The sequence below is a fragment of the Formica exsecta genome, unplaced genomic scaffold (genome assembly GCF_003651465.1).
Source record: "Formica exsecta isolate Colony F162 unplaced genomic scaffold, ASM365146v1 scaffold662, whole genome shotgun sequence".
Lineage (NCBI taxonomy): Eukaryota > Metazoa > Arthropoda > Insecta > Hymenoptera > Formicidae > Formica > Formica exsecta.
In genome coordinates this window covers 591010-606291 of record NW_021853425.1, presented here as the reverse complement: position 1 = coordinate 606291, position 15282 = coordinate 591010, and the positions used below count along the sequence as shown (strand labels likewise).

The following is a 15282-nucleotide window of genomic DNA, read 5'->3' as shown; positions in this document are numbered from 1 at the left end:
GGGTAACGATGTCGCTTCTCTGATTATATAGGACTCTAGATTCATAGTCCGTTCTTATATCCAAGATCGTCTTGGATCGTCTTAAGATCCCATTCAACCAATGAAATAGCCGCATAGCATCTTAAGACCATACTTGAGATGATCTCAAACGCAGTACGCAAAAACACGTCCTAACCCGACACGTTGTCAGTCGGAACTATTGATGATCTTAAATATAAGAACGGACTATGAATACCGGCCTAGGATAGTCCGGCATCCTCTTAAGCCCGTATCAGACTACATATTGAAGATCGAGATTGAAGATTAAAGATTGAAATTTGATCACTCAGGACGAAGAAATTTTAGTTCCTTTCCTTCTGATTAGTCAAATTTTAATCATTTCCATGCGATCTATGCGCTCAATGCGTGAAACGGAACGCAGCCTCTGATTGGTCAAATTTCAATCTCAATGCATAGTCTGATACGGGCTTAAGGAGCAATCGTTTGAGCTATTGGGCGCGTTCGGCAGAGAAAGCGTTCAGTTATTGTCTTGTCAACACTCGACGTTGATTTGTTGGTTTTAAAAGTAAGAGCCAATCACGTTGGATTGCTACTGAGTGGTTTTCTCTGCTGAACGCGCCCATTGTTTATTAAAAAATTTGATCTTCCAGCGCCAACATAAGCCCGGTGAATTTCTGTGCTATTATCGGTAAACGCGAATATCTTCAATAACGACCATCTATGAATGCGGGTGCCAACAATACCGAGCCGCGGGAATAAAGCGTGCGCATGCGCTATGCGTATCACGAATCAGATGTTTTTTTTTTTGCTCCACAGGATAAATGCTCTGACAAATATATTTGTTTTCGTGGGAACATTATGGAATACTCGCGGTCTTTTACTCGCTGCTCGAAGATGGAGAAAAGTAATCGCCGAATGATTCGGTCGTGATCGATCGCCGTTCGTCAGCGCAGCGCAGCAACAAGTCGGCTCGTACTATATATCATTTTTAATCAATCAATTTTCATTAATCCTTTTTCAACCTTTTAAGAGACATATGAGGGATAAGGTTCAAGTGGATTTGAATCTGGGATCTGCCGACTATCAGTCAGCGACTCTCGACGTAGAGCCACACATCGCCCCAAGTTGCCTCGTTACAGCGCTTGTAATTATGATTTCTCACGGCAAGTAGCGAGAACAACATGTCCGCTGTGTTCCGAATCGGTGTTGTCCGTGGCGATCGTTTGTTTACTAGCGGTACGATATGATAATACGCGCGCGACATACACGGCCTTTTGTCTAGCTGTGCTATACTATGAATGAATTACCGTCTCGTGGAGACGCGATACGCACACCGCTTCTGTCTGCCTTTTCTTCTTCAAACATCTCTGACACGGAGAAACCCTTGTACGGGTTAAGGGTTCGAGAGCGAACCTAATATCAGCTGCTTCACGCGTCACCCCATAAACGGCCTTAAAGACGAGCACGATGCATCTTCGCGCAGTGACGCCGTACGACGATCTTACGCGTACGAAATTCTCGTATGTGCATTGAATGAGGATGACGGAACCGGAACTTTGCCGGCTGTGTGCCGAGACCAAGAAGAATCTCATTGGGATTTACGAAGCCGAGGGACAGAAACTCGCGATCGAAGCTAAGATTGCAAAGTGTTTGCAGATACAGGTAAAATTTTAATAAATCGAATGTTCTCTCTTTATTGTTCCCATAAAATGTATCTAATTCAGAAAAACAGAAATGTTTTATTTGGTATTGTGGTTTTATTCCGAGATTCACTGCCAATACTATAAATCTATAATTCACGTATATATTATAAATTTCCAATACTAGCAATGAATTTCAAAATGCGTGTATAAATATAATTGTAAAGTGCATTGGTTCTAATGTGTCTTAAACATTAATTGATTGTAATTTATTATTATATGATTGTTATGTAGTTTCAACTTTTTCAAAAAAACGTACAAATTTGAAGTAATATACATTTACATACGTTTTACATTTTGCTAGCTTAATGTAATAAAAAATTTATAGAAATAAATTTTTGTTTTTCTCAAATTTTAGATAACATTTCTATTAAGAAGTTAACATAAACCTTGCAAAGGCAATTAATTTGAGTTTGTCATTTTATTGTCAATCTAGAGCAATAAAATTAAATTGTTTTTATATCCTATAAAATAGTTTACATATTTGTAGCTTACATAATTGCAATATAACTGCTTATGTATATATGAATTTAGTTATATCTAAATTACACAAATTTTGATATTTCTGATGTATTTTTTATCTTTAATAATGACTATTACAATTGCAGGTTCTAATAACAGACAGCTTGCCACTCACGGTTTGCATAGATTGTTGTGATTTATTGAATCAATGCAGCGAGTTTTTTGAGAAGACCAATAAAGCACAAATATCGCTAAAACAATTATTAATAAATTTAAAGCCTGAACCACAACCAATAGAACCAAATATAGATTACGTGGAAGAGACTATAGAGTTTCCAAAGGAGGATGAAGTCAACAACAGAGAAGAGATAGCTGAGCGCCAATCAGCTGGCAATTATATTAATGACACAGTCAATGTCTTGAATACTTACAATTTTATTGAAGGATGTAATAAAAGTGACAACTCCAAAACTCGGGAAACGCAAGATAACGCAAAACAGAAGAAGTGTAAGATACAGATAAAGAAGAGTTCCCCTAAACAAGCTAAAAAAAGATTAAAGAGGAGAAACCAGATGCAAAGAATGGAAGAAGAATCCGAGCTCCATATGTCTTCCCAAATAGACAAGGAACAGAATGATACAGCTGTAAAAAATAATTTGAAGATTGTAGATAATTATATACCTGGTAAGATATTTTAATATATATAAAAGAGATTAATATATATGTACTTCTAATTTTATTTCCTTTGTTTGCTTATGCCTTTAAAATCGTCATGTTTAGATATCATAATTAATGTCAATATAGATCTGTTATAAGTCTAATATAATATATATGTTTTTAATTTAGAGACAGAATCTAATTTAGAAATGAGAGAAACGCGAACAATGGAAACAACTAAGCATGGAAGGAAAAAGACAGAAGGTTTAGAGAGATATCCATGGCTGTGTACAGATTGCAATGACAAATTACCAAGTCTAGAAGCATTAGAGGAACACCATGAAACAGTGCATAATCAAAAAGCCAAGTATATGTGTGTGCAATGTTGTAAGGTCTATGATAAATACTATGGATTTCTTACTCATGTTAAAAGACACAAGAATAAGGCAAAGTTTAGGTACAAATTGTTTGCTGTGTACAATCATGTAAAATTTTGGATATATGAACATGTTAATATTGTTCAATCTACTTTTAGCTGTGAAGACTGTGGAAAATCGTTTGTACATAAAAAAGTATTAGACTCTCATAAGACAATTCACAGTGAAGAACGGCCATTTGTATGCCAAACTTGTGGTAAAGCTTTTAGACAGCAAAGTGCTTTATATATCCATAATCGATGCCATTTACCCGATACTGTGAAAAACAGATATCCATGTGATCAATGTGATAAGAGGTTAATATGATTTTTTTTTTCATATTTCAGAATGATTATATTTCACAATGTATATCTATATAATTGGATGATAAAATTTATTTTTAGATTTTCTACAAAACCAAATCTGGTAACGCACAAACGTATTCATTCTGGTGTCAGAAATTTTACATGTGATCAATGTGGCAAGAGTTTTATACAGAAAGGAAATTTAGAAGCCCATTTTTTAACTCATTCAATAGATAAGCCATATAGCTGCTCTCAATGTCCAAAAGCGTAAGTCAGAATATCATGAACATATTAAATTATCATATTCATGTATATTATTATATACATGATATATTATATACAATACATGATTTTAAAAAGAATGAAATGATATTGTATAGATTTAAAACACCCTTGCAATTGAAGAAACATGAGACAGTGCATACAGGTGCCAAGCCGCATCAGTGCGATGTGTGTGGAAGAACCTTTAGGGAGAAAGGAACTTTAAGGGAACATCACAGAATACATACCGGCGCTATGCCATTTACTTGTGAATTTTGCGGGAAACGCTTCCGTTTCAAAGGGATATTAACTGTAAGTTATTATGAGATTTTAATCGTATGACATTTTTAAAATACCGATTTAATACTATCATTTCGCAATTGCAGACACATAGGCGACAGCATACGGGAGAGCGTCCGTACAGTTGTTTAGAATGTCAGCACCACTTTACAAATTGGCCAAATTACAATAAGCATATGAAGCGTCGACATGGAATCAATACTTCTCACACTAAACATTTAACAAACAATCAGCAGTTGCAACAGACGGCAGAACAAACACAGCCTCTCGAGGAAGAAGATCCGCTCTCTGTATCTCAAACAGAATCTACGACAGCGCAAGTATAAAATGTTTATTTTCTAGTATTAATGTATGTATCAATAATAATAAAGTAAAGGAAAAGAAATAATATATTAAAACATTGGATGTGAGATGATCTAAGTTGAGTTAAAATATCATACGAATTTGAATTTGTTTTGGAACAATAGCTTATGTGTATTCGATTAATGCAATGTATAAATATTTAAATGTTGTATTTTTACAGGTAATACAAGCAGTTCCTTACGCTTCAACATCACAACCCATAGTTATCCAAGCTATTCCAACGACTACTATTCAGACTTTCCAAACGGACGTCAATGGTACTGTTCAAGAAACTGTATTCAGAGAACGAAACACGACTTATTTCAATGCAGTACCGGCCGCGCTCCAAAACTTTTTGCCAACAAACTTGCCGTATAATTTTTATAGCATTTCAAATGTTACGGAAAATGATTTAATTCAACATAGATAAAATTGTTTTTGAAAACCAAGCTTAAATAAAGACAACTGTGTTTTTGTGCCGATCAATCATGAATCGAGATATGTACGATATAATGTAATGTTATTAAAATCACATAATGCGAAATACAAAAATACATACAAAGATACAGCTACAAACTGAGGAACAAGAAACTTTATTGATAATCAAGTGTAAATTAAATGAATCCATTAGTTTGAAATTAATCTTTAATTAATTAAAACAACGAATTTTATAAATACTTTGTCGCAATGATTTATAATGATATATAAGATCTCCAAAAAACAAAAAGATTTGCATAAAAATATGCAATTAGAGAAATCATAAAACTTTATTATGTGAATAAATATCAGTCTTTTGTATATAAGAATAAAAACCAGAAGAAATAAAAAAATATTAGAATAAATTAGAATTAAGGGAAAGAATAAAAAAACTAAATAAAATATTCACATACATTTTATATTGTGTACCATGATTAGTATTAAGAATATTATTAAAATTTGTATGTGTATTTATATTTATACATGTACACCTGTTAAACTACATTTATTATTAAATACATTTCACATATACATTTTTATAATAAAAATGTATATTGTAGCTCTAATTTGTATATATTATATAATTTTGCATTCTTGTAATTATGTTTTTTCACAGTATCTTTTTAATGTAAGTTGTAAATATTTGCATATCGCATATACATTTTATATAATTATTGAAATAATCACTGAGTGGGAAAGGATTTTAACAGTAATGAGATGTTTCCTCTTTGCTCAATGATTCTGTTGAAAGAGTTGAAGAGAGATATGTATTAATAATCAAGGAGGGAGACGACTACTATCGCTCAATACTATATCTATATATTGAAATCAGATTACACGTCACATAGGTATTAGTTCAAGTACAAATCTTTATCACGGAGTCACGGAGGAAAAACGTATCGTTAGTCAGTTGCGCATATTGTAACGTATCTTTCTTAACATTTTTATAATAATTCCTCCTTTTTCTCGTAAATAAAAAAATACAACGTATTTTTTGAAATACAGATTTCTACGAGAACTTCGGCAAAGTACTTTGGATAACCTAGTAGAAATTAATCGTGTACGACGGTTATAGAATGGGTTTCAAGAATGTCACTCATTGCATTTTCGATATGGACGGTTTGTTATTGGGTAAAGACACTTTCCAAATTCTCGAAAAAATAATATTTATGTGCATTTGATTTTATAAAATATTTTTATATGATATAATAAAAATTTTATTACATCATTTGTAATATTATATCAACATCTTAATATTGAATATTAACTTCTCTTTTGACAACTTCTCTTTTAGTATTAATTTTTTATAAAAATCAGAAATATTTTATTAAAAAATAAGAAAATACAATTGATATTTCTTTATATTCTGTAGATACAGAATCGCTGTACACAATAGCATACAATCGTGTCATTCAAGAGTATGGGAAAACGTTTACTTGGGAACACAAGGCAAAAATCATGGGTTTAAAATGCACTGAAGGCGTGCAAACTATAATAAATATGTTACAGCTGCCAATTACATTGCAAATGTTTGAGGACAAGCTCGCTTCTATATACCAAGAAATATTTCCTCAATGTAACCTTATGCCAGGTAAGTTGAAGCAAAGTGAAACTAATTTAGTATTATATCCTAGCTGATTTTAATACAGATATTACATGCAGGTGCGGAAAGACTGCTGCTGCATCTTAAAAAAAATAATATACCTATTGCACTAGCTACGAGTTCAAGCCAAGAGAGTAGCGATCTGAAAACCCAGAAATGGAAACACATATTTAACTTATTTAATCATAAAGTATATGGTGGTTCTGACCCAGAAGTTTTGCATGGGAAACCAAGTCCAGATATATTTTTGATTGCTGCAAAACGTTTTCCCGATAATCCTGATCCTTTAAAGGTTTGTAGACTTTAACTCATTTCACATATTCTTGAAATTAACTTATTTCTCTATCTATATTGTAGTGTCTAGTCTTTGAAGATTCACCAAATGGAGTGCAGGGTGCACTTGCTGCTAAAATGCAAGTGGTAATGGTACCGGATCCTCAGCTTCCTAAAGACCTCACTAAGGATGCTACATTGGTCTTAAAAAGTCTGGAAGACTTTAAGCCAGAGGATTTTGGATTACCACCATTTGTAGACTGAGATTATTTATTTTAGTTCACCAAAAAGAATATAGAAATGAATTAGATTTAATTTTATGTAACTAAAGCCAGATATAGGCATAATTATTGACAAGAAAGATAAAAGCCTGCAGGCAGGTTTTCGTCAATGCAGATGTGAAATCTGACTGATGAACATAGATTTTATTAAAAAAAAAAAGAAAAAATTATAAAAGTATTATGTTCGAAAGAGATATTTTCATACTTGCATAGAGGAATTATCACACTGCCTGAAGTTTAATGTGAGTATAATGTGATTAAAAACATACTTAATTACATATATTGTAATTATACAATAGAGATCTTGTGGTACTTATGTTTATTACAGTATAGATATATTTATATGTATCTATAATTTACTAAATTAGAAATGTTTAAATATTTTTTTTAGCTTATAATCGTCAAAATAAACTTGCAAAAAATGTAGCACATGCTGTATGAAAGATCAACTGCTTGGTATATATAAAAAAAAAAATTAAAAAGATAAATATTTCTCTGCTATAGAAAATGATAATTCTTTCTATAGTCTTGTAAAATTGTATCTGTGTTAGCTCAAACACATACAAAAGTACAATTTCTCAAGATTTCTGTAAATGATTTTAATCTCTTCTTACTTGAAATTGATATACTATTCTTATTTGAAACATTGATATAATTATTTTATTACAACATACTATACATATTATGATATATATTTATCAAATATTTATTTTTGAGATGCTAACTCTTGAACTCTTCCGAGTACTTCTTCAGATTTCAGATTTGACAGGGGTACACAACGTTCTACACCATATTCTGTAACATAATTTACAAAAATAAATGACATTTGAACGAGTATTTGTATTCGAAGAAAAAAACGTTATTTGTAAAGTGACCTGATATCATCTATAAAAAATTATATTCATCTTTGCGTACCATAACGCGCGTAAAGTTTCGGTTCGATTGACGAGCATTCCCTAATCAAAACGGGAAATCTTGGATTATTTTTCTTCAACGGTACATATTGTTGTTCGATGAAATCTCTGTAATGTACACACACAAGTTGACTGAAATTGATTCAGATCACAGACCATCGCCTCTATCGTTTGTTACGACTTTACCTAACACCTTGACTAGATTTTGACCTTTGGCAGAGGAGGATTCTCAACTCTTTCAAATGTTTCCCAAATTTCACGGTAGCCATATCTTTCGATTATTTACGATCTTTTAAAAACACACCACTTTCATCACAATTCCAATCCTGTGCAATATATCACGTTGGGTTGGGGTTTTGTTATTATATCATTAAATTCGTGCATGTAGCTGCCATCTAAGTTTATTTTTATCTTTCGTAACTTCGTACAGAAACGAGACTGAGAGCGGTCATTCGAGTGTTTTTCGTGATGTTCTTGCGTCATCTACATCCATTTCAGAAACTACATAGAATTATAGTAGCCACTTCATTTTCCGACACTGCCGATAAAATCATTCGATGTGTGTCTATACTAATTGTGGATCAGGAACACACGAATGATCGAATTCGGAATAGTTTCCTAATATTATCGCAATTGTATTAATTTTTTGTTATAAATATAACATGTAATATAATGAAAAATTATGTCCATTTATAATTAATTTTTCAACAATTTTTCATCCTATACAAAACACGTGATCTAAATGTACATTAAATTTTCGTGTTTGCCGGCGAATAGATGTTTCTAAAGAGAAGCATGAGCATCAAAACAACTAATTAATACAGAGATTTTTATTTCATTCAGCTTCATATATCTTAATACTACGCATGTAATATATATGTATATTTCCATTGATAAATACGTACAATAAAAAAATTATAAATGCTTTTACAATTATCAGATAGATACTTTTCGCATCACTGCCATTCATTTCTATATATTGTTTTTAATACATTTACAAACTTTATATAATTTTAATTATATATTTTTTACACACGAATTATTTATGCAAGTATATAGAAACAGTTGTCATACATAGATAACCATAATTGAATGGTGAAAAAAAAGTGGAGAGTTGGGGTATCGATTCGGTCCTAATTCTCAGGTCAACGGACATACATACATCAATTTTTAGCTCTTCAAAGGTTTCTGGTCTCCTTAATGAAAAAAGAACCGCACCCATGACAAACATTCTTATAATTGTCGACATCGGTATCTTATGTATGTATGCGCATACTCACTTTCTCATTGCTAGTATAAAGCGTTTAAATATAAGTAACGTTACTTATAATTGGAGACCAAGCAACTCTATCTAAAAAAAATATTTTTTAATTACAGATACGGATAAGTCTCTGTAAAATCAATCAATTTTATAGAAAGTCTCTTCAACTTTGCATTTAAAAATCTTTAATATTTTGAGATAGAGCAATAAGATTGAGCAATAAGAGAACATATAATTTAATTTGTATATTTCATGTTTAAAATTTCTTTTGTTTTAACTCTTACGGAAAATGTTCCAAGCTTTTCAAATGTAAAAAAAAAGAATTTTGCAATGAATTTACATTTGGCATCATACGGAACATTCTAGCGGCAGAGCGAATAATAATGCTAGTAATGGAATCCGCTAATAGACTCCTTTGTTGAAGCTTAAAATGCGAAAGAGAAAACACTTGGAGCAGCAACACTGCGGAAAGAAAAATCGCGCCACAAGTGGGATCGCGAATATGACGATTATTTATAAAATGTTCGCCGGGGAGCAATTTAATTTCGTCTGCAATTGAAACAAATATTATCCAACCGATCACGCGCCGATTGACTTTTCCGCCTGACGGATTTTTGACAGCTTTTCGGCACAAAGACAAACTGTAATAACAAATTAATTAAACAAATCTATCAACTCGAAGGAAATTTTTTTCGCTTTCGCGTACATCTCCTCGGTTTCATCATTTCAGTTGCCTCTTCTGCAACGCGTGATTTCCGTTACAGATGGGGCCCTACGTGAACAGATGTAGATCTTTTTTTGGAAATCTTTTTTAACTCGAGACTATCGAGAGTTAATGATGCGTAAGCAGAAATGCGGCGAAATTCGAGGAAATGTTAATACATCGATTCAAAGTCGAACATCAATACGTTAGGAAATCACAGGTCCGCCGTAAGATTTTTATTTTTTTCTGGTTTGCGTAAAAACGCCATTTTTCTCATTTACAATAAAAGAATAATAATTTAATGTGATATTAGAAGAAGTTTTTTTATAAACAGAGAAATTTTTGAAAAGTTATATATATAGACGCTTTAAATATTATGTCATCATTACGCGCGAGCGCGAATCGGAAAATGCTTCCCTACTTTTTCGCGGCGATCACAATCATTAATCGGAGGGGGGTCCTCATTATTCCATGCGAATACACCTGTGTGTTATAATAACATAATTATTAGAAAAAGATTCAGTTATACTTTATTATGAGTGTATTTACGATCCTGGTTAATAATTATATATGCTATTATAACATACAGGTGTATTTGCATGAAATAATGAGGATCCCCCTCCGATTAATGACCGTGATCGCCACGAAAAAGTGGGGAAGTATTTTCGGATTCGCGCTCGCGCATGACATAATATTTAAAGCGTCGCGGCGACGATTCCGGTCAACGTGTCGATCCATCGTCATCGACGAGCGACGTCCAAGGGAGGTCACGACATTTCCGTACCATCCACAATCCGCAGTCGCAGATTAGGCTTCTTCGTCGTGCAATCGAGCAGATTGCGCCTGTCGTAGTACCGGACACTGCTCTTGGAAATTTTCCCGGTGCTGCATCATGGTCAGCCGCATCTCTACCATCTCCCTGTCAGTAGGTCAGTCTCTAATTTCATTCTATATTTTCAATGGGGTACTTGTTGATTAAAATCTAAGAAAAAGGTATACTTAATAAATTATCTCGTTGCGACATGTATTAATATCATATATTTTGAATTAATTTTAAAATCACAATTTCTTTAAATTTTAATATTAAAATCAAAATTTTAATCTCAAACATACATAGAATTTATATTAAACTGTTGAAACTGTTTTAGCAAGAATCTTTTGTGTGAGATTAAATTTCAGTGTTAGAAGATTAAAACTATCTCCTATTTATTTCCTCTTTTGGTACGAACTCGTAAGATATTTTTGATGTATTGCCAACTGATTAAAATCTGATTCTTTAGCATTGCCTCGATGATATCACACACTTGTTTTCAAATCTTATTATTTTATTATCTCGCTGCCAAGTTTTCAGTTTGCTTTTCTATGTAAACAGAAAAATAAATATTTAAAAAATTGTATATATATATATATAGGAATGTGAATGACACGCACATTCTTTCGATTCCATAATGCAGACAACTAAATATAGGAAAATGTTGACGTGTGTAATCAATTTATGTCAATGTATATACGTGATCTACGTATATACGTGATGTATCTTGGCAAAATTGTGAATACTATCAAATTTTGAATGTACGCGTATGTTTGTTTATAAAACTTCGAATGTTACATAATTTTCGAGCACATCGACGGTGCGATATAAATGAATACGTGTTCATAACACAAACCAGATATCTCGGGTAAAGAAAATTTAATTTTAGATTTAATGTATTATTACGAATCATGGCGTTTTACAATAATTATCGTACTTCTATCTCTCTTTAAATAAATTTAAGAAAACTTTGATCTTTTTAGAAAAAGAAAATCGCAATGCGTCCACAGAAGAAATCGCAGATTTTGAGAAAGCGATGGAGATATGTGGTAAATTCTTATTACATTATTGATTTATAATCATCCACTTTGCATGACGTTCAGCTTCTTTAAATTAGACTTCTCGTTCATAGGAAACGGAAGATATCAGTACACTTTGCTGCTGGTTTGCGGCGTGATATTCATGTGCGTCGGCTGTCAATATGGTGCAAACGCATACATTTTGCCGTCAGCTGAATGTGATCTGAACATGAGATCTGAAGAAAAAGGGCTTTTGAACGTCGCCTTCCTCCTAGGTAAAATCCCAGATTTACTGAACTTGCATTTATCTTTCTCAAAACTTACGCTTTTAAATCATAAAGGCTTCTGAAGCTTACATTTAGATTATTAATACTTAAATTTGATCCCTCCAGGTTCGGTGATCAGCGCCCTTTTCTGGGGAGTTTTCGCAGGCGCCTATGGAAGAAGAAATATCCTGTTGCTGACTCTCTTTTCCGATAGTATCTTGACGCTGATTGGAAGTTTCTCGCAAAGCTTCAATCTATTCCTAGTGTTTAGAATCATAAGCGGATTCATGTGAGTAACAAGTAGCCGTGAATAAAACACAAAACATGATGTCGTATATATGTCATGCCTGTATATGATTTATCTGCTAATTTTAGGATGGGCGCACCTGGTTCCTTATTATATACGTATCTCGGTGAATTTTATGCAGAGAAGCACAGAGCGAAAAGCATTTGTTTCCTAGGCTTTTTCTTCACTCTTGCTTGGTTGATATTACCTGGTAATGATTTTTTTTTAATATTATCAATAGATAAGGAACTCTTATATATAATGTGCGTTACATTTTTTAGATGATATATTATTTATTTAAATTAAGATTTATTGTTGATTTTAAGGTTTATTATTGATTTTAAGATTTATTATTGATATAAATTATTAAATATATTATAATAGATTCGCAAATTATTAATTTATTGACAATCATTAATTTATCCAGGCTTGGCGTGGATTATTATACCGTTGCCGATATCCTTCGACTTCTACGGCATTCGGTACAATTCTTGGAGATTATTCCTTGGCGTTATTAGCCTACCAATTTTCACTATAGCAGTGATAGCTCTCATATATCCCGAAAGCCCAAAGTTCCTGTTGTCACAAGGTAAAACCAAAGAGGCTCTCGTGATTATCCAAAAGATCTACGCGGTAAACACTGGACGTGATAAAAGCGAATTTCCAGTAAGTGCAAAAATAATGATCACTTTTTGAATAACATCTCCGGATTAAATTGCAAACATATCTTTCTTCAATTGGCAATGTGTCTTTATTTAGGTGAAGGAACTCCTTTCTGAAGCCGGATTCGAATTTAAAAAAGACAAGACACCAGTTTCCTCATCGGATATGTTAGCGGAATTGCTGAAAAATATTTGGTGGCAATTGCGTACCATTGCTTCGCCACCCTTCTTAAAGTACGCCATTCTCTTGTGGATGATTTATTTCACAAACATGTTCGGGTGAGTTTCTCTCAACTGTTAAAGCATACGCACCCCTCTCTTGAGTACTATTCAAAAAATATTTATTAAAATTACATAATTTCATTAGCGAAAAAAAGTCCTCTATTCTTACATCTCTTTATATTATTACTTTTTATTATAATATTATATATTATAGTAATAATATAACGAAAATATTTAATTGTATTAATATAAAAAGAAATATTTTTCAACCGGCGTGTTTAGGTACTATGGCTTTAGTCTCTGGCAGCCGGAATTGTTCAATCGTTTCGAGAGCTATCATCAATCGCATCCGAATGCATCAGTGACGGTCTGTGAGCTGATACACAATACGCAGTCAATGAATGTCACCGTTCTGGAAGAACCATTTGTCCTTTTGGCAAACGAAGCCACAGCGGAATGTAAGCCGCACATAGACGACCGGGTATTCATTAACTCTCTGACGATCAATGCCGTTTGCTTATTCGGGAATATTATTTCCGGACATCTGGCAAATCGAGTTGGTCGTCGAACAATGCCGGGTAAATAGGGTTCAATGAGCTGAATTATTATTACTAATACTATTATTGCAAAGTTGCTTTTTTTCAAGATCTGTGGTTTATCTTTTTAACATGAATATTTTTTTCTTTCATATAGTGATTACAATGCTTATAGCTGGTATCGCTGGTCTCGGTATGTACTTCGTCAAATCCTCGCTGCAGATCGTTATAACAGCGTGCATTTTTTCCCTGATGTTGACCACGGCAAACATCGTGCTTTCCAGCGTGGCAGTCGACGTCTTCCCCACGCATATATCCGCCGTTGCGTTATGCATGATGGCCTGCTTGGGCAGATGTGGCGCGGTAGCGAGTAATCTAGCATTCGGTATGCTGCTGGATCTCAGCTGCGAGATCCCGATATTCCTACTAGCCGCTATCACCATATGTGAGTATAGTAAAATATGTCAGATTCATTTAAGAAAAATTAAAACAGAATCACAATATATAATTAATATTTCCAAAAACTCGTAGTCACTTTTTTGTCACATTTAATTTTATCAAATAATTTTCGCAAAACTTAATTTTAATAGATTAAGCGAATAGTAGAGAATTATCAAAATTGAGTAGTGCTAAAATAAAAGATAAAAAGGATAATAATAAACAACTTATCCTCTTCAGTTGGCGGAATGCTGTCCTTTCTGATTCCAAACAAAGACAAGAAGTGAAAATCAAAAGAAAACTAGAAGAGAGAAGGACATGTATTAAACTTGAAAAAAAGTTCAAAGTGTCAAATAAAATGTTCCGTATTATTTTTTACGTGCTGTGACGTTTGCGCACAATTTGGAATACACGATGGTGCCTATTAATCTGTAAATAATAATTATTACCATCGATCGACAAATTCTCGATTTTATCAAAGTTTATATTCCAATTTTTTTATACTTGCATCTTATATCAATGTTCAGTGAAATCAAAACAATTATATAGAGAGATTTATATTTTTAAGTATATTTAATTTATTTTGAGAACTACGCAATGTATTCGTTCATATTTATTTGGATAAACAATTTTGAATAATAAATAATAATCTCAATTTTTATCAATCATCAATCAATTCATTAATGTTTTGATTTTATTGAACAATGATATATTTTATATCTAACGAGCGCTTGTCGATCAAATTGCATTTCTTTGTAAATAATCATTCCAACAGATATTTATAAAATTATATTTGTATATCTCTTACATCCGTGTGGAATGTAATACGCTGCGTAGCCTTGGATGCGTGTTTCAATTAGTGATGAAAGAAATGTGAAGAGCGATCTGTTTCTTTGTTACGAGTGTTCGAATTTAAAAATAAAGTGTTAATATTAAATGTTAAAAATGAAATGATAGAGAGAGAGAGAGAGAGAGAGAGAAAAAGAAAAGGCATTTTAATTTGTTGGTGTCCAATTCCGTGAAAAAAGTGGCGTGATGATTCGGAAAATGTTATCCTTGTATTACATTGTTGGCGAGGAAGGGAAAG

The 15282-nt window shown here is 32.8% G+C and overlaps 3 protein-coding genes across 3 annotated transcripts; 2 read left to right on the top strand and 1 right to left on the bottom strand.

The window, feature by feature from the left end:
- The first annotated feature begins 800 nt into the window (after positions 1–800).
- On the top strand, positions 801–7260 carry LOC115242952 (zinc finger and BTB domain-containing protein 24-like). The gene is given in 12 exon segments (XM_029819579.1): positions 801–1662; positions 2309–2846; positions 3009–3276; positions 3355–3552; positions 3640–3807; positions 3921–4113; positions 4188–4421; positions 4625–4912; positions 5970–6051; positions 6293–6511; positions 6583–6815; positions 6881–7260. Coding segments are annotated over 12 exon segments (2730 nt in total). The 5' UTR covers positions 801–1533; the 3' UTR covers positions 7061–7260.
- Positions 7261–7665: 405 nt separating this feature from the next.
- LOC115242951 (NADH dehydrogenase [ubiquinone] 1 alpha subcomplex subunit 2) lies at positions 7666–8369 on the bottom strand. The gene is made up of 3 exons (XM_029819578.1): positions 8178–8369; positions 7993–8099; positions 7666–7872 (listed from the first exon to the last, which is right to left on the bottom strand). The coding sequence occupies exons 1-3, from the start codon at positions 8258–8260 to the stop codon at positions 7784–7786; spliced, it is 279 nt and encodes a 92-aa protein (XP_029675438.1). The 5' UTR covers positions 8261–8369; the 3' UTR covers positions 7666–7783.
- Positions 8370–10609: 2240 nt separating this feature from the next.
- Positions 10610–15132, top strand: LOC115242950 (synaptic vesicle glycoprotein 2C-like). The gene is made up of 10 exons (XM_029819577.1): positions 10610–10884; positions 11750–11815; positions 11899–12060; positions 12178–12340; positions 12427–12548; positions 12765–13003; positions 13097–13278; positions 13504–13799; positions 13915–14202; positions 14436–15132. The coding sequence occupies exons 1-10, from the start codon at positions 10848–10850 to the stop codon at positions 14480–14482; spliced, it is 1602 nt and encodes a 533-aa protein (XP_029675437.1). The 5' UTR covers positions 10610–10847; the 3' UTR covers positions 14483–15132.
- Positions 15133–15282: the final 150 nt, after the last annotated feature.

Coding starts and splice junctions, on each gene's coding strand:
- LOC115242951 (XM_029819578.1), bottom strand. CDS start 8,260: ATGGCTACCGTGAAATTTGGGAAACATTTGAAAGAGTTGAGAATCCTC. Junction 8,100..8,177: donor AAATCTAGTCAAGGTGTTAG/GTAAAGTCGTAA, acceptor TGTACATTACAG/AGATTTCATCGAACAACAAT. Junction 7,873..7,992: donor GAAACTTTACGCGCGTTATG/GTACGCAAAGAT, acceptor ATTATGTTACAG/AATATGGTGTAGAACGTTGT.
- LOC115242950 (XM_029819577.1), top strand. CDS start 10,848: ATGGTCAGCCGCATCTCTACCATCTCCCTGTCAGTAG. Junction 12,549..12,764: donor TGCTTGGTTGATATTACCTG/GTAATGATTTTT, acceptor TAATTTATCCAG/GCTTGGCGTGGATTATTATA. Junction 14,203..14,435: donor ACTAGCCGCTATCACCATAT/GTGAGTATAGTA, acceptor TATCCTCTTCAG/TTGGCGGAATGCTGTCCTTT.